This window comes from Sinocyclocheilus grahami, unplaced genomic scaffold (assembly GCF_001515645.1).
Source record: "Sinocyclocheilus grahami isolate Dianchi unplaced genomic scaffold, SAMN03320097.WGS_v1.1 scaffold146.1, whole genome shotgun sequence".
Lineage (NCBI taxonomy): Eukaryota > Metazoa > Chordata > Actinopteri > Cypriniformes > Cyprinidae > Sinocyclocheilus > Sinocyclocheilus grahami.
Window position 1 is genome coordinate 104,086 of NW_015505325.1, and position 20,174 is coordinate 124,259.

At 37.9% G+C, this 20,174-nt stretch overlaps 1 protein-coding gene across 1 annotated transcript; it reads left to right on the plus strand.

Moving 5' to 3' along the window:
* The first annotated feature begins 11,541 nt into the window (after positions 1-11,541).
* On the plus strand, positions 11,542-20,087 carry LOC107591841 (putative helicase mov-10-B.2). The gene is made up of 3 exons (XM_016281120.1): positions 11,542-11,729; positions 11,965-12,070; positions 19,881-20,087. Exons 1-3 carry the CDS (start codon positions 11,578-11,580, stop codon positions 20,085-20,087), a joined length of 465 nt encoding a protein of 154 aa, XP_016136606.1. The 5' UTR covers positions 11,542-11,577.
* Positions 20,088-20,174: the final 87 nt, after the last annotated feature.

Genomic DNA, 20,174 nt, shown 5'->3' on the forward strand with positions numbered 1-20,174 from the left:
TGTGTGTGTGTGTGTGTGTGTGTGTGTGTGTGTGTGTGTGTGTGTGTGTGTGTGAGAGAGAGTTAATATGTCTTCGTCAGCAGTGCTGTCAGCTCTGTGCAGGGTCAGTGTGTTGATGTGTCTGTGAATGTGCCTCACTTTCCCTTTCTGTCTCACACTCGCTCACTCTTTCGCACGATGCAGGACGGTTTGTTGAAGCGGAGCTGTTTATTTTGCAGAATTTGCTCTGATCTCTTGCACTACAGGAGGAAACTGAATTCCAAACTGCTGCAGAGTCATGTGACGGCCTGCACGTTTAACTGAGGAGTGAATACATGTGGACCGGATGTCAGCTGATTTTGAAAGGTGAAGCTGAGGAATTTCAAATAAGATGGAAGTGATCCGAAGTGAAGTTAGATTAAGGCTTTGTTAACACTGCACCAAATTCTGATTTGCCTTCAAACCTGAAAGCATCAACGCATCAACATGAAGTCAAGAGACATAATGAAGAAAAATTGACAGTGACTCATGTCCAACTCACTGTCTGTCCTTCATGACTTCATGACATCCCACCATGGTGTTGAATTTACAAGGCACATTCAAGAAAGTAATGCATTTACACATTCATGCATGTGCTTTGTCTAACACAGACATATACACTCACTCACTCAGTCATCATTCAATACATTGTACATGTCACAATGTACCACCAATGTTTTGGGTTGTCATCACATTTTTCCAAAGAGACAAAAACCTACTTGAAATTAAATCTGTTCAAACTGTTTTAATTCTGATTTTAAACCACATTAATGTAAAAACCTAATTTCATCTTTTTTGCAGATTCAGAGTGTAAACATCTAAACAATCTAGATCGCATCCAAAAATTTTATTTTTGCTGCCTGTTTGAACAAAGCCTTAAAATGAATCTAAGTTTAAATAAGATTCACATAACGTTGATTATTAAAGTGACTTGTGAGAACATGCAAATATTGCATTTGCTGGCAATTAAGCAAATTAAGATTAAACAACAAGTGCCATTAAATGGACACTTCAACCAAAAATGAAAGCTGTCATAATTTACTCAATCTCATGTCATAACAAACCTATATGACTGTCTTCCTTCTGTGGAACATGAAAGAACATATTTTGAAAAATGTCTCAACAGTGTTTTGTGTCTCTCTCTCTCTCTCTCTCTATACAGTGGAAGTCAATGGGGTCCAATTTAGTTTGAACCGCACTGTTCTTCATCTTTTTGTGTTATGCACAATGATGAGTTTTGGAATGACATGACGGTACACTCCAAGAAATGTTGGGTTAAATACAACCCAGTGCTGGGTTGGGTTACTACCCAGAAGGTTGGGTTAAACATTTAATCCAACCGCTGGGTCAAAACAACCCAATTGCTGGGTTTGTCCCTATTTTACCCAGCACTGGGTTGTATTTAACCCAGCATTTTTTAGAGTATATATGTAAATGAAGGTATAAGTATTTGACAGAATTTTCATTTTTGGGTGAACTATTCCTTTAAGCACAAAATTACCAAGCAAATTAAACTGAAGAACTGTTTGTAATGCAACATACTTATATGTTTGTATTTTTGTGTGTACATAATCTAAGGGCCACACATGATGTTTCAGCCTGGAGGGGGTCAACATGAGAGAGAGAGAGAGAGAGAGAGAGAGAGAATGAGAGTACCTAGAGTAACTATTCTCTGAGCGATGACACTAGAGTAACTATTCTCTGAGCGATGACACCATTTCTATGATGCTGCAGGTGTGTGTGTGTGTGTGTGTGTGTGTATGCGTAGCTTGAATGTAGAACAGGCTACAGGAAAGCTTTGATATTCGAGCCAGGACGGACCTGCTCTACACCACAGATCAACCAGCACACAGCCGAAACATATTCTGTTTCGATTTATACAAACTCTATTTGTCTTGTTTCTCTATTTCTCATTTAAAATCAAACTGATAAGGCCATATTGGCATGACTATCAAAGAAGCAGAGGATTATTCATTACAATTATGTGACTAAAGTAATATGACTGTATCTGACATGTTTTCTGTGGTAAATTATATCTCTAATCAGCTGAAAGTCAAATCTGCAATTTGCTTATGGCGGTGGTTCACATTTTCTAATGTATTCCTGTTTTTCATTCATTCTTTACAAGTTGACATCTTAGATGAAGTTCCTATTTTGTGTACATATTTTAAGAGAAAGGTCATATACGTCCCAGCCCAATCATCCATACTGTTTTTGCACTAGATCTTTGCCTAAATATGGATTCAACAGCATAATGAATATGACAATACCATGAAATAACCAATGTGCTTGAACAAAATTAAAAAGTTCTTGACTGGACTGAACGACTCATTAATAGTTTAGGTGTATGTAAATGAACTACAAAGGTCCAAAGGCTTCATATTTCTGTGGATTGGATCTGATAGAGAGAACTGTGCTTAGAAGCACTCATATTTCATCAGTCCTGCCAGATAACACTTCGAGAAATCATTTTTCCAAAAAAATCAAACTGTTATTCCTCTGAACGACCACTACGGCTGAATGATTTGTTTCTTTCATCATTCTCCAAAGACAAATGGTGAGAGAGAGAGACAGAGGCAGAGAGAAAGAGAGATATCGCATTTGGCCAGATTTCTTAAACGTGTGTTAAAACTATTGGCAGGTGATATTAGAGGATTGCAGCACCTTTGTTTCCTGAGATGGTGATATTTCTCTGCTGATGTCATTTTGATGTGGTAGAATAGAGTACGTTTCTTTGTCTTTTTCTCTCCGTGTGCTACACATGAGTTGGAAGAACATTCAGATCAAAGATCAACACCAAGACAAATAGAATGATAGAATGACAGAATGATAGATTGATAGGCAGAACAACAGAAGATAAGATAGACAGATAGATAAAATGATAATGTGATAAACAGATAAAACAAAAGAATGATAGCTACTGTAGAACAATAGATTGAACAATAGATATATAGAATGATTGATATAACAATATAGAATAATAGCTAAAACAATAGCTATATAGAATGATATATAAAACAATAAATATATAGAATGATAAAACAATTATTTAGGTAGAATGACATAAAAGATAGAAAGAGAGAACAATTGAATGATGGATAGATGGATGGATGGATGGATGGATGGATGGATGGATGTTGTCTTTTTCTCTCCGTGTGCTACACATGAGTTGGAAGAACATTCAGATCAAAGATCAACACCAAGACAAATAGAATGATAGAATGACAGAATGATAGATTGATAGGCAGAACAACAGAAGATAAGATAGACAGATAGATAAAATGATAATGTGATAAACAGATAAAACAAAAGAATGATAGCTACTGTAGAACAATAGATTGAACAATAGATATATAGAATGATTGATATAACAATATAGAATAATAGCTAAAACAATAGCTATATAGAATGATATATAAAACAATAAATATATAGAATGATAAAACAATTATTTAGGTAGAATGACATAAAAGATAGAAAGAGAGAACAATTGAATGATGGATAGATGGATGGATGGATGGATGGATGGATGGATGGATGGATGGATGGATGGATGGATGGATGGATGGATGGATGGATGGATGGATGGATGGATGGATGGATGGATGGATGGATGGATGGATGGATGGATGGATGGATGGATGGATGGATGGATGGATGGATGGATGGAGGCAAAATCTCCTCCTCCCAAACACAGATGTTTAGGTGAAAAGGGCTCAGTAATATTTTTTTTTTGCATTATGACTGAGAGCAGGGTGCTCTAGGGACATGGACCCTCTGACCTGATATGGACTCCTGTGCTGTTTTCTGTACCTGCAGAGAAGACTGACTGAGCATCTCGAATCTCTGGGCCTCGTTTCTGGCTTCTCATCCTGCCTGCCTGAGTTATGATTTTGCAAGCGGCATGAAACCCATCTCCATTTCAAATGGAGTCAGCTGCTGGGAAGGCCAAAAAAACTTTTACCCAACTCCAACCCAGCCATATTTCACCTGAGAGAGAAAAAGAGTGAGAGCGATCGAAAGAGAGGCCACTGACCAGATTGCTCTACCAAGGCAATCTTCTCCTCAGAGTTGAGTTAACATCAGATGTTTGACAGGATGAGAGATAATGAATCATTATCATTAACAAATTATGAGAAAAATTGTTTAAAATGACCAGTGCATAAGGAGAGATTAGACTGAGAGAAGGGAAAGAGATGAAAGAGAGAAGGGGGAAGGCGGAGGTTAAGGTGGTCTGGTCTGTTGTAGATTACGCAGATCTCACAGGCCTGGTCGTGCTGTTCCACAGCCCCTAAAACAGAACATAGTCTGCCCCCCACCCACCATGTGCTTTTAATAGAACCCTCGGTGGTCCCTCTGTAGTACCCTCTTTGTCTTATTTCTCTTTCTGTGATGTGGCTGTAGTGATTTGAAAGTTTTTAACGTCAGACTCCTTTTGCTTTCTGTGTGTTCCTCATCTCTACGCACACTTACTTTCTCCTGTCCCAGCTTGATACACAGAGACAAGTAAAAGTAAGCCATTTGTAGGTTGATTTACCTAAAAACTGTAAACACCTTGGCGCTATCAAAACACTGCTCTGTTTGTTTGAGCATCTCAGCATGCCAGACACAGCAACACTGGTTCAACCAATGGTGTGAGTTTGAGCAGGACTCTCTTACATTGCGAGATATAACGTTGAAATTATGACAAATACTCACAAAAACTGTTCACAAATAAAGTTGCAATAGTGTGAAAGTGTCACTGATAGACATAGACTAAGAAGTGTGATATACTGTATACATATACTGTATACATGCCTCATTGTGATATACACTAACATTCAAAAGTTTGGAGTCCGAAAGATAGATTTATTTATTTATTTATTAAAGAAATTAATACTTTATACAGCAAGGAAACTTAATTGATCAAAAGTGACAGTAAAGACATTTATAATATACATTATAAATGTCTAATATAACTGCTGTTGATGTTGAACTTTCTATTCATCGAAGAATCCTGAAACAAATGTATCAAGGTTTTAACAAAAATATTAAGCAGCACAACTGTTTTCAACATTGATATTAATAAGAAATGTTTCTTGAGCACAAAATCTGCATATTAGAAAGATTTCTGAAGGATCATGTGACATTGAAGCCTGGAGTAATGGCTGCTGAAAATAAATATATTTATATATATATTAAAATAGAAAATACTTATTTTAAATTGTAATAATATTTCACAAAATTATTATTTCGATCAAATACGCAGCCTTGGTGAGCATAAGAGACGTCTTTCAAAAACATTCAAATATGTACAGACCCTACATTTTTTTTGAACGGTAGTATATGGCTGCAAATATGTGACCCTGGACCACAAAACCAGTCTTAAGTGTCAGTGTCTTGACATTTAGATTTATTTACGTCTTTAAGCTTTCCATTGATGTTTGGTTTGTTATGATAGGACTATATTTGGCTGAGATACAACTATTTGAAATTCTGGAATCTGAGGGTGCAAAAAAATCTAAATATTGAGAAAATCGGCTTTAAAATTATCCAAATGAAGTTCTGAGCAATGCATATTACTAATCAAAAATTAAGTTTTGATATATTTATGGTAGGAAATTTACAAAATATCTTCATGGAACATGATATTTACTTAATATTCTATTGATTTTTGGCATAAAGAAAAAATCGATAATTTTGACACACACAATATATTTTTGGCTATTGCTACAAATATACCCCAGCGACTTAAGACTGGTTTTGTGGTCCAGGGTCACATATGATAAATAAAGTCACATTTATGGGGGGGGGGGGTTCCATAAATTCTAAACTACATAATCGCTAACATACTTGTACTAACAAATATATAAATAAATTCTCTATCTGCATTTCCCTCACATACTGTTTGAATGAAAGGGTGTCATTTGAGATATTGCTCAGCTGTTTTGCAGGCCTCTCAAGCACATCAGTCAGCATCTAGGTCCAGACCATCGGAGTCAAAGCAGAGGCTGGATTTGATCCTGTGAGAGTGTTCTGCCTCTCAGACGCCTCCGGTCAGCATAGGGAATGTTGCGCTCCTCTTATCTGCATCTTTTCAAACACTCCCGGCTCTCCACCGACTCCTCTCGCCCTGGGTCAGTGTCCGCCAGCCTCAATGGAACGCCAAACACAAACAATGAGAGCGTCACCCTGTCAAGCCGCACGTCTGTTTGTAAACAACTGGCTGCGTTACTTCACACCTCATCACACCCACAGACAGCAAACTAAGGGCAGACAGAGAGACACATGCAACCCGGCACAGCGGTACACAGCATAGCACAGCACAATGCTATGTGTGTTGGTATATTTATGTTCAGATAGACAAGCAGGCATATCCAATTCCATGCTGATCTAGACTGGTTTATGCTGATTTGTGCTTGTCTAGTTGGTGTACTGGCATAGCCATGTTTTTTGCCAGAAAAAGTTAGACAGTGAAGCTACTCGACCAACATGACCAGCAAATACTTCTTTGGGAAACCAGTTTGCATGATAAAGATGGTTCACCAAGGAGTCTTGCTGGTTAAGTTAGATAAAAAGGCTGTTGGAAAAATCAGCTTCCAAGTACAGCTTATGCAGCAAACAGACAGACTAGATGACAGACAGACTGAGACAGACAGACACATGATAGATAGACAGACAAACAGACAGACAGACAGACAGATAGACCGATAGACAGATAGACAGATAGATAGATAGATAGATAGATAGATAGATAGATAGATAGATAGATAGATAGATAGATAGATGGTTAAGCATGAACACAAACTGATGCTTGACACACACACACACACACACACCACTGAAGTGTGTAAATCATTCTTCTCCAGCTGCTCTGATTCCTGCTACTTGACATTTGTTTCTTTTCACCTGCCAACTCTCACTTTTCACACCAGTCCATGCTATCTGTGAGTGTTTGTGTGTACAAATGTGCATGTGTGTGTGTGCCTTTTTCAGGTGTTGTCTGACCCTATAACCTTGCATTGATAACAGTGGCATGTCTTTGCATTCAGGCGTGTAACACATCAGTCCTAAGATAATTCAGTTATCAGTCTTCACGCAGTCTTTGGCTTAACCTACCCAGTGCACCAAAGAGAGAAAGTGATGAACAGTTAAGAAAAAAAACTAAATGCTGTGCAGCACATCAGTCAGTGATTTTTCCCCCCAAACAAATTAGAAAACAACTAAAACAACTCACTTTCCAATGAGGACAGTTTTGTAGTAGATCATTCAGCTGTAAATCTGCACGCAACATAAAAATCAGTTGGTAAAAGTTTTTTTTTTTTTACCATAAACCTTACAACAGCTGAACCACTATGATTACTGTGATGCTACTTCAAAATTTTATGTTGTTACTTGTAGTTATTTACTCCAGAACCCTGAAGACACTCAACACGTCATAAATGTAATGTATTTCATATATGATAAAATAGCTGTTGACCATCTTGGGATCTTTGCAAAGATAATTGGTACCCCTGTTAAAAGAACCATTATATGCTGGTTAGGTATGTTTTGAAGCATGGCTGCTTGTTTGAGCTGGTTTAAGCTGGTCCTGAGCAGCAGCTAGTTGCTTAGGACCAGCACACGACCAACTTAAACCAGCTCAAAGTTAAATCTCCTAAAAGTTAAATGCAGACCCAGATGTTTCGGCATTTCTATATTTTGCTTTGGATTTGTTTGAGTTTTTCTACCCTCATGTTGGTTTTTGATCGTCACATGGCCTACATGTGCTGATGTGAGGTAGACCCACTCTGCAATAAGGATATCTTCCCACTGAGGGCCATTTCAAATCACTAATACAAAATCAAGACTAATACCAGTTCCTTTAAACTCTTTGATCTTTTTTTTTTCAGAGCCTGTATCCTGCAGTCATACAGAGGTTCAATCATGCTGGATTTTACACTAAAACACATGCTGAATTCAGTTTTGCACTGACAATATATTATTTTGCTAGATACAAAATATATTAATTAATATAAACTGCATTGTGAAGTGCCTGCCATGAAGCTTTGTGGCCACCTGCACTGAATCACCATACAGAAATCAGATTGTGGTCTTTAGTGCTTGTTTGTTTGCCTTGAGACCATCTATATGCTAAATGAGAAAATAAACGTTCAACGATATACAGGTCAGCACAATCAGCACTATTTCAGATGCTCTTCTTAAAAGTTTTGAGCCTCAATCTACAAAGCTTCATTCAGAATGAGCCCTGTTGGCTACGCTAATATCACATGTATTAATGTAATCCATCTCACGCCACCCACACACACACAAATGCACATAGACAGACAATCAGACATACATCCAAAAAGAGCTCTGTCTTATGTAATAACATATCTGTAATCTAGAAGCAAACCAGCCATACCAGTACACATATGTACTAAACACACACACATGCACACAGCACTCTAATTTACACCAGCGAATCCATCATGCAATGATATTCTCCATGGAGTGCAGAGCTATGCTGAGATATGTGGGTTGGCTGCTTTAAGCCTGTTGTCAATGGTCGATAGATCACAGTGTTGTAAAAAATAAAATTCTGCTCTGGATCCCACTGCTCTGTTCACACAGGCATTTACCATTTATTAGCAGAAAAGAGATATATGCTAAATGAGAAAATAAACGTTCAACGATATACAGGTCAGCACAATCAGCACTATTTCAGATGCTCTTCTTAAAAGTTTTGAGCCTCAATCTACAAAGCTTCATTCAGAATGAGCCCTGTTGGCTACGCTAATATCACATGTATTAATGTAATCCATCTCACGCCACCCACACACACACAAATGCACATAGACAGACAATCAGACATACATCCAAAAAGAGCTCTGTCTTATGTAATAACATATCTGTAATCTAGAAGCAAACCAGCCATACCAGTACACATATGTACTAAACACACACACACATGCACACAGCACTCTAATTTACACCAGCGAATCCATCATGCAATGATATTCTCCATGGAGTGCAGAGCTATGCTGAGATATGTGGGTTGGCTGCTTTAAGCCTGTTGTCAATGGTCGATAGATCACAGTGTTGTAAAAAATACAATTCTGCTCTGGATCCCACTGCTCTGTTCACACAGGCATTTACCATTTATTAGCAGAAAAGAGACGAGAGAGATTGAGTTACACAGAAGAGGGATCGCTCACTGTCACAGAGTCTGAACTATGCAAGAGAAGGATCACTGTCACAGAGAGAGATCAGCTCAAATCACTGTCACTGAATGAGAAATCAGCTCAATGAGAGAGATGAGCTAAAGTTACCATCAAAAAGAGAAAGATTTGTTCAAATAGAGAATTCAGCTCAAGTCACTGTCATACAGAAAATAATTAGTTCGGATAGAGTGATTAGCTCAAATCACTGTACTGTACTGTAAGGGGGATCAGCTCAAAAAGAGGGATCTGCCTAAATAAATGTCACTGAGAGACAGATCAGCTCAATGAGAAATATCAGCTCACCTGCCCACTGTCAATGATAGAGAGATCAGTTCAAATCCCTGTATTGAAAGGCTGATCATTTCAAAGAGAAGGATCAGCTAAAATTACTATCACTGAATGAGGACAGAGATCAGCTCAAATCACTGTCACTGAAAAGGATCACTAAAGTCACTGTCATATCCACCTCATTTTTAAAATACATGCGGCCTTGGCCATTTGTAACTTGAATGTACAAGGCTTCAGGGAATCATGGGAATCAGCTCAGGGAGAGAGATCAGCTCAAATCACTTTCCTGAAAAGGGACAAATTCAAGGAGAGAGATCAGCTTAAATCACTGTCACTGAGAATGGATCAGCTTATTTCACTGTGATGGATGATTTAGTTATACAAGAAAGAGATCAGGTCCAGCCTTAGAGTCAGACATGAGGGACCAGGCAGACACTCCTTTGATCATGACTTTTGGGGAAGTGCAACATGGCTCTTAACCCTCTTATGACATTCCTAGTTTTACAATCTACAATACACATTCACTCACACACACACACACACACACACATAGACACCATAACCTGCCTATCACCACTTTGTATTCCTTAACAAACATTCTTTCCTTTCCTCTCATCTCCCACTATCCCTCCTCCTTCCTGTTCTTTTTCCCAATACTTAGAGGAAGAATAGCCCGTAAACAGCGCTGTAAATAAAGGTAAAGCTTGTAAACAGAGATTATCAGTCCAAACAGTCTATAAAAATTTAGTCTTAAAGCATCAAAGCCAGAAAGAGATGAGAAGTTTTAACATCTTGTCAGAGAAAGAGACCAAAGACAGACATACACCCTTCATTCAAACTACTTACAACCACAAATTTAGACTTCATCTATCCCACACACACACAAGTATACACATGTGTACACACATACACACACACACACACACTCAAATGCTGGCTATAGAACACTTGGCCTCATCTGTCGTGCACACAGTAGTAAGAGAACTGCTTATATGGCTGGAGAATTCCTCCACAGGTGGAGATAAGGGTCTAATGATGAGTGTTGGCCCAGCATGGTGCACTCATCCTGGAAAGGACAGGCGGCTGAAGAGGGGCTCTCCAGTCTGTCTGGGTCATAAGAGGCAAAAGCAGGAACTGATAAGAACCTCAAGCAGCCTCTTTACCACAGACAGACACACGCTTAACATCTATCCACTCATATCACCTTTATCACAGTGAGAGACAGAGAGTGTGTGTAGGGTTTAGAGAATTAAAAAATGCTACAGTAGGTACATATACTTACTAATTTTATTTGGTCAGAATGTTAATATTATTAGACCTGCTAAATGTAAATTTGACTATATAATAGGAGTGTTCAAATGTTTAATCAAGTGCATTTAAGGATACATTTTAATTTGATTTACAAGAGACTTTTGGCCATTATTGAGAAAAAAAGGTTAAGACTGACATCTAGTGTTTGATAAGAGCAATGCATCCCTTCATGCCGGTTTAAGGCAAATTTAAATATAATTTTGCAGTTAATGGTGCACTTATTTTTCCTTAAACATGTTTTTATATAATAGATTAAATTGTACTTCCAAAAATGTTTTACAATGTTTAAAAAGACTCTATAGAGTCTTACTTTATTTGTGCTTAAAAAAGTATTATTATTATTATATAGACACACACAGGGGGAAGGTACAGATTATTTTCAACAATTTCTGTAAGTATATCAGTGTTTACTGTACCACTTTTAAAAAAATAAAATGCAATTTTACCTGATAATGTAAGTTCACAGTTTTCTTTGAATGGGAAGCAATAAGGCAATGTACCGCAAAATAATGTAAAAATGTAAAGAAACGTCGTTGTATGTACTTAGGCTGCACCCCATCCCTCCTCCTATTTCCTATATAGTTCTCCTTTATTATCAGATGTATACTAAGTGCATATATAATGGGTTTTCATTGTAGAAGAATAATCCAACCGTAATAGACCTTAAGTTTCGTTTCCTCCGTTCTTACCGCTTCCGCATCATATAAACCAGTGTAGATCATAACTGACCTGATATCTGTACATCACCACAGAGCTCACGGAACCAGAGTTAAGAAACATGAGCAGGAAAAAGAGAAATAATCAGCTCTCTAAGGCTGATTTGCGTGTAGTTGGATTTGACTTTATAGAGTTTCTGGAGGAAAGCGAAAGGAGATCCATTACTGATAGAACACTTCTCAAAGACATCTACAATAATGAGTTCCGACACAGGTAAACATTTAACATGTTTTCACAGCTTCTTTAAAATATTTTGTATTGCTTATAATATTCCAGTTATGTCCACTGAAATGATCGATTTTTTGGAATTCATTTAAACAGACAATTCATTTAAAAAGGAAGTGGAAGTGTAGCCTATCAGTAGGCTATGTAAACAAACAGTTTTCTGTTTTCAAAACAGTTTTCTGTCAGGTTACATTTATTTATTTTCAGGCATTTTTATTCACAGGGATGGAGTCAGAAGAGACCCAAACTTCTCTTCAGTCCTCTTTGTATTGAGAAATTGCAGCAAAGCGCGCATCACCAGATCAGGACATGTTTACTTCAACACCAATGTAAGAACATTGTATTTATTACCACTGCAATTCTATTAGATACACATTTAGTTTGGTTTCTGTATTGTCAGTGTCCGTATATGCTAGGCTTGTATAAAATGGTGGTTTTTATGACACAGGCCCAGCAGCACCCAGAGTCTGAACATGTCTACTGTTGGGGTTTTATAAAAATAGATAATCTCATAATTACATACAATTTATGTCAATAGTTTGTAACAGAAATGTGAATATTAAGTTTTTCGAAATGCAAAACATGTACTCTTGTCTGAATTTGAAGCCTAAAGAGTATACTTTCATTTTTATCAGTCTGAAACTTAGGATCAGAGTTGATTCAGTGTTTTCTTGAATAGCTGTTGATACAAACTCCTTTGGACAATAACACTAAAGTCTGTGCATTTAAAACTATTGACTCTTGACCTGCAGCAGTTGTTATGCAATTTACACACACCGGCTTTTGATGCCACAGTTTATTTTAAAACCTTCATTTTAGCTACCTATAATGGTACTTGTATTTTTATTTGTAACTTCTACAATAGATGCAATTTTTTATGCCTATTATTAAGCCTTAATTTAATAGCATGACATAATTTTAGGGGGCAGTCATGACCTAATGGTTAGAGAGTCCGACTTGTAAGCTAAAGGTCGCGGGTTCGAGTCTCAATACCGGCAGGGATTGTAGGTGGGGGGAGTGAATGTACAGTGCTCAATAACACGACTGAGGTGAGACCCTTGAGCAAGGCACCGAACCTCCAACTGCTCCCCGGGCGCCCCAGGAAAAATGTCTGGCCACTGCTCCGGCTGTGTGTTCACTACTCACTGCTGTGTGTGCACTTGAATGGCTTAAATGCAGAGCACAGATTCAGAGTATGGGACACCATACTTGGCCACACGTCACTTTCACTTTCACTTAAGTTTAGTCCATTGCCCAGTTTGATGTATCAATTCAAAGACAACTGGATAACTGTAAATCTGTAACTTTTATCACCAAAGCTAATTCATTTTTAAAAAGACAGTGCAGATCAAAAGAATAAATCAACATTACTCAAGACAGCACATCCTCAATCTCTGAAGTTTCCTGGGCTTCACCTTGTCTACTGAATGTTAATAATAAGTGAGAAAACCATACCAATCTCCACTCTGCAATTTCAGACAAGTTCAACAGTGCCTTCTGAGAAAAGGAGTCTCTTATTGTCTCTGAGGAATGCTTTGGAGAAAGATAGTAAAAGAGAAAGACACAACGTGTGCTCATCTATTTAGAAAATAATATTTTAACATAGATTAGGTGCGTGGATGCATTTTGGAAGACAAAATTAGCAAAAACTGTTACCAGATCATTGGCCACAACACACACACACACACTAAAAAGCAACTATGAAGAGCATGAGTTATTGTTTTTAACAGTAAAAATATCTAATATGTTAAAGGCATAGTTCACCCAAAAATGGAAATTCTGTCATCATTTACTCACCCTCAAGTTGTTTCACACCTGCATGAGATTTTTTTTTTTTTTTTGAAGAATGTTGTTAACCAGACAGTTGCTGGTAGCCAAAATCAATGGGGGCACTAATCCTTTAACTTCTCTGATTCCTAGGTAGAATTATTATTCATTAAACAAAATATTCATGACTAACATGAAACTTGGACTAATGGCCTATTGATGAATGACTGGGTAATGTATAACCCTGCAGTTAAATATGATAATCTAGCCCTGTCATAAATACGGGTTGGTTATATTGCTCAAATAAAATAAAATAAAATAAGGAAGGCCTGCTAGTTTGGGGCAAGTGTGAAACAGTTTCAAGTCAGCTGATGCAACAGTCACTTGCTCTTTCAGGCCAGTTTTTGTCAAAATTGTAAAAATGGCTTGTGATTGTCTTAAAAGCATTTGTAAAAATCTATATACCGGTATATTAGCTATACACTGCAAAAAATTGCTGTAGTTTCTACAGTAACACTTTACAGAACATTACTGTTTTAAACATTTTACAAGATGTAGCTGTAATTCAGAATGCATTATGGGTCAAATAAGGTTTTACAGTTGTTAACAGTATATTTCCATGTCAACTGTAATTCTTTTACAAGAAGCAGGTATTGTCACTGTAGCTCCTGGTTTTTACACTACTTACTGTATTGTGGCATTATGGGATTGCGCGCGCGTCATTCAAATCTGAAATCCAGCCGACTGGAGCAGCTCGAGAAGATTAGAGGCTTTATTCATAATACCGGGTAAGTTCACTTAATTTTACTTAATAAATATATCCTTTTATATTTATTTAAGTTAATGTATAAGGGATATCATGTTACAATAGCCTGCTATCACGACATTTAGACAAGCGGCCTTGGTATGTGCAGTAAACTGGAAATGTGCTGTGTGTTTCGTTGTGAAAGCGAAACTACTTTGTTTGGTCTTCCAAAAGAGGATGATATGGAGTCCAGCCTGCCTCAGCTCACTCTATCCCGGCCTCAGCACACGCTAAGCCGGGGCTTCCCCTCAGGCTATGGCCGCTGTGTTTTTCGTTGTCACTGACGATTCAAACGCGAGTTTTGGGCAGTGTAGAGTAGCCCTTGTTGTTTGTCGTTTCTCCGATCACAAATGCAGACAGGGTTTTATGTTTACGCGGCGCGATGCAACGCAACGTGTAAAAAGATAGTATAAGTCATTATAATCAATAATTATGTCCCCACTGGATACAACAAATGCCTCGTTTGTATTGGGTTTTAATGTTTATGTCTCGTCGCTCCGGCCGGACACGGCATCAACAGTATGTGAGGGGCGTAACATTTCCGTCACACGCTTGAGGTATTCGGCCAATCACAACGCACAGGATAGCTGGCCAATCACAGCACACCTCGCTTTTTCAGACCATGAGCTTTGTAAAAATTGACGGGGCATAGAGGAGAAACAATAATGTACAGTATGTGGAAAATAATGTGTTTTTTTAACTTTAAACCACATAAACATTTCATTACACCAAATACACAAAATAATGTTATTTTTAGCAGCATCATATGACCCCTTTAAGATAGTGCTCATGATAATGCATTTAAACCCGTATTTTACAGTTTACAATTTTCTGTTAAAATTATTCTTTGCGGCATTTCCATTGTTAAATTAAAACATCATCTTGGATTCAGGGGTATTTACAGGATTATATTGGCAACTTTAGTTGCCAGGTAAATACTGTACTTTAGTGAGATTACAAAATCTACTGTAAAATAAACTACAAGTTTAATTCAATGTTACTGTAAAAATACTACAAATTACTGTATTTCACATACAGCAATTAACCGTAATTTGCTTTGCAATATTATACTGTAATCCATTTTACAGCAGTTAACATCATTTTTACAAGATTTTATTGGCAACTTTTTTGCCAGTAACATCCTGTAAATTCTACGGTACATTTTTTACAGTGTACACATGGGCAACATTTAACTCTTCAGTCATTTAACTTACTTTCTTAAAAAAGTCTTTACGAATATAAATTTCAAAACACTGTCCTGCACAATACAGCATAGTCAAGAATATCTTAAAGAGGTTGCCAACATTTACTAACCTGTGGACTAGTTTTGACTCTTGCTGTTGATTTTTAATGGCAATGCGATGTCCGTTTTGGACTTGTTGCCACCAAATGCGAGACACAACGTGAAGAAGAAGAAGAAAAAAACTCAGATTTGGGACTCTATTCAAGCCAGTCATAAATTGCTGGAATTGAAATGAAATTGCTGGTTGATGTGGCCAGATCTCAATAAAGTTTTTGGTCCATGAACGCGCGCTGTCTGTGTAGGCTTGGCCAGGCACGGTTCCAGAATTAAATCACTGAGGGTGTCCCGTCCATTGCTATGGTTATCACTTCATAAAAGTGTCAATCACGGATATTTCGAGAGTGAATCCAGCATAAATATGCGGATGTCATTCCCAAAGCTTTGCAGCGTGTATGTGTCCGAAAAACAAAAGTTTAATACAAATTCTGCCTAAAAAGTGTGCAAAGCACGCTCTATTTATAATCAATAAAAAGCTGTAACTTATCTTAGTTCATCACGATCTCACAAAATTCCGTTATAATCAATGAAGCTCTCAAAATTGTACAATAAACCTCTTATTTACATGGCGTCTGCATTTTGGTATGGAGATGATTCAGGAGAGTGAACTGCACTGAACAAAAACTCCAGCGTTTTCAGCAGTGAGCCAATGTGAACAACTAAAACGTCTCTGATTGGCCATTATGCTCTAGAAACAGATGCTGCATATTATCCATCCTAAATAGTATTCGAAATTAGAATTACTATGTCCCAAATCATAGTATTTTGAAATGAGTATGCCAGAGATTCCGGATGGTTTACAGCTTCCGGTAGAAATTCGAAGTGCAGATACGTGTACACTCTAATAGCTAATATTGCCCACAACACATTGCGTGGTGGACGAGGATTCGATTAGAAATACAAACACGCATACAAAGTGTTAAAAAACTACAAACATGGCAGATATGTGAGAACGACAGACAGGTAGAGAAAGGGGTTTGAATAATAAATAATCAATATCTAACCTGTTGAAAAAATATTTATTTAATGTGTCTGCGTTAGATTTCATCTGCAGCAACACTGAACTTTTATAAAGATACGTTTGGTCATTAACTTTTAAATGCATCATTATGTAAAACATATGAGGAGAGTTCTCGGCATGAAAGACCCGATACTGGCAGATCAACGTGCCTCTTAATTTCTCTCCAGTATGGTATGAAATCAAATTAAACAAAATATGGATAATGTTAGACAAGATGATTAACTGGGCAGTTTAAATGGTGACAGGATGCTCGTAACTAAGCAACAGAGCGTCTGTTAAAGATGCAGTTATGGCAAAGTAGTATGTCCCAAAGCTAGCCTACTATTCTGCTACATACTCAAAAGTATGTACTTTTTCTTCACAAAAAGAGTACATACTTTAGGGCATAGTATAAGTAGGCGAATTGGGACGCAGCAAGAGATTATTTTACTATTGGGAGATGAGAGGGTCTGGAACTACAAACGCATGAAAAGTGTTTAAAAACTACAAATATGGCGGATATGTGAGACCGACGACGGACAGGTAGAGAAAGGGGTGTGAGTGATAAATAATCAATGACTAACCTGATGAAAAAATATTTATTGAATGTTATCCGCGTTAGATTTCATCTGCAGCAACACTGAACTTTTATAAAGATACGTTTGGTCATTAACTTTTAAATGCATCATTATGTAAAACATATGAGGAGAGTTCTCGGCATGAAAGACCCGATACTGGCAGATCAACGTGCCTCTTAATTTCTCTCCAGTATGGTATGAAATCAAATTAAACAAAATATGGATAATGTTAGACAAGATGATTAACTGGGCAGTTTAAATGGTGACAGGATGCACGTAACTAAGCAACAGAGCGTCTGTTAAAGATGCAGTTATGGCAAAGTAGTATGTCCCAAAGCTAGCCTACTATTCTGCTACATACTCAAAAGTATGTACTTTTTCTTCACAAAAAGAGTACATACTTTAGGGCATAGTATAAGTAGGCGAATTGGGACGCAGCAAGAGATTATTTTACTATTGGGAGATGAGAGGGTCTGTATTACTTACTATTGGAGAAAGCGTAACGGCTTACTTGGATCACGTGTCCCTTAATACCCAATGACATTACAGCCTTGCCGTCAGGGTGAATTCCAAACGGCCTTTTTGCACCCTTGATGGGCACTTCGGGAAGTGGACGCCATTTGTTGGGACGTTCCAAATGAAAGTGAACAAATGGATCCCTTCACGAAGGGCCCTTCCAGAAGTCCGTTAGCGAAGGGAACCTGTGATGGTCACTTCACGGAAGTGATTTCCGTTTGTGATCATGTGATCTTCAGTTAGGAGATCTTGCGATGCTTTTTAAAGCAAAGTTGGGGTTGATTTCGAGTTCACATACAAACATAAATAGAATAGGCTAATTAAATTTGTCTATTTTAATGTAAGACAACATATTTTTCGTCAGTGATAGAAATATGATTTAAGACGGTAGTGTAAGCAAGTTTAGTTTGAAAACGTTTAATAGTAAACAAGTCACAATTAGACAATATTTGAATAAAATAATAATAAGAAGAAGAAATATTTATTTGCAACTACTGGTGGCGTGCTGAATGCTGCACGCACACGCAGCGCTGTCAAGGTAACATTTGGTCCGTCATTCCCTTCACCAAGGAAGTTCCAAATGCTTATACAAGACAGTAATACCCTGCACCCTTCAAAGAACACACTTCAAGGGCTCTGCCCTTCGAAGGGAGTAGGGCATAGGGATGCTCACTTCCGTTTGCAATTCGCCCTGAATTTCATTCAGAGTTGTGCGACACTCAATCGCCGTTTAGGGATCCCATAGGAATGAATGGAAGCTGAATCCCACCTGTCGCAAAAAGTCAGTGACTTCTCTTATAAAACAGCATTTATAATAAATAAAACGTGGTAAACTCTAAAAATAGTTAAATCCAAAAGTATTGTTCACTGTAAAACATGTTGAAGATTAGCAGATAGGCTGTCGATTCATTAAATGATAAGCCGTTTCCTCTAAAAAGCTGTTTATTCAGTGAAGTGAAGCCTCTCCTCCATTTTGACATCCATTAAAAAAAACGGCCTCTGGGGCCAGGTCAAGCTCAAACTGATGCGCAACGTTTTGCTACGGTTTCCGGTTTGAACGACATGTTTCCTGGAAACGGTGTGCAACTGGGTTTGAGATACGTTTTCTCTTGTTTGGTGGGTGTGTCAAAAATGTCAGCCCAATCAGCAGCAACATGTATATAAACCACGCGGTATTAAAGAGACAATGTAATTAACATCAAAATAAATGCACAAGATCAAGTATATTGTTTGCACATGTTTATTTACATTAAAGGCAAAATAACTGAAATAATAAGAGCACAAGTACAGATCTGGAACTTCTTTAAAGGTCCCCTGAAATGCTTAGAAACACGAAGCGTTACTCTATGTGTTGACGTTATTTTAACTGAAACAGGAAGACAGGGCGGGACATATCAAGCAGCCAAGCCCCCTTTTAAAATAGTCGAGCGTATTTTGCAGTATTAAACACGTATTTATACTGATTTCATCAGACTCAGAAAATTCTTCAAAAAGAACATAAAAATGTCCTTCTTAGCTGCCATAGTTGCAACTCTTGGGTCATCAGAACAGTGTGTTCAACGCACCACTGTTTCCGTTTAAAAAACGTTTTGCACCGTTTTGTCGGGGATGAACGTAGCCCTGGTCTCCTTTCCCATGTACTGCCAGACCGGAAGCGTTAGCTTTAGCCGTTACGGATTTTCGGCTAATGGTTGCAGGCTTGCCTTCTAGTGGCTTTGCTAGAAATCAACAGATATGTCTGTGATTGGCTGCATTGCTCAACACTGCAAAAACACGTTGTAAAAAGTTACTTTTGACTCTTTCCAGAGCGCAAACACATACGCCCTGGATAGTTTACTAGATTTTCAATTGAGGGTGCTTTTGCTTTCTTTTGAAGGTATTTAGCACCCTCTAGCACCCCTGTAGAACTGGGCCTGGGTTCCAAATTGCACTTGTTATATGTTTCAGTTAGTTGTTTCAGTAGTACGCTTTTTTTAAGTTTAAGTTTTCAAATTCTATCTAATATTTATATTTTATTTCAGCTTTTATTAATTACCATAAATAAGCAAAAATCTGAAATACTGGAGCAAACAAAAAATCATGACCCTTGAGTCCTGTTATACCCTATGTGTTAGTGTGATGTACACATGCAGATAATGGTCAAAACCTTGTAACCCTATTGTGGAATTTCTAGGTCAGAGTGCAGCACGATCAGTGGTTTAGACCCCGTCGCAGACAGCAAAACCAAGCTACTCCCCCTCTGAGTAATGGTAGCTCACCGCCACCCGCTAGTGCCCAGGTTCCTGACCCACCATCAGTGCCAGGGCCAGAAGATGGAGTTAGAGGAAGGAGAAAACTGTCCAAAGACCTCCTGCGCAGAATAAACACTACAGAAAAGTGAGCTGGTCTCTCTGTATGATGGGTACAAACCAACCTCTGAAAATACACAGAATGCAAAGAGATACAAAGTGTCAATGACATTACGGCC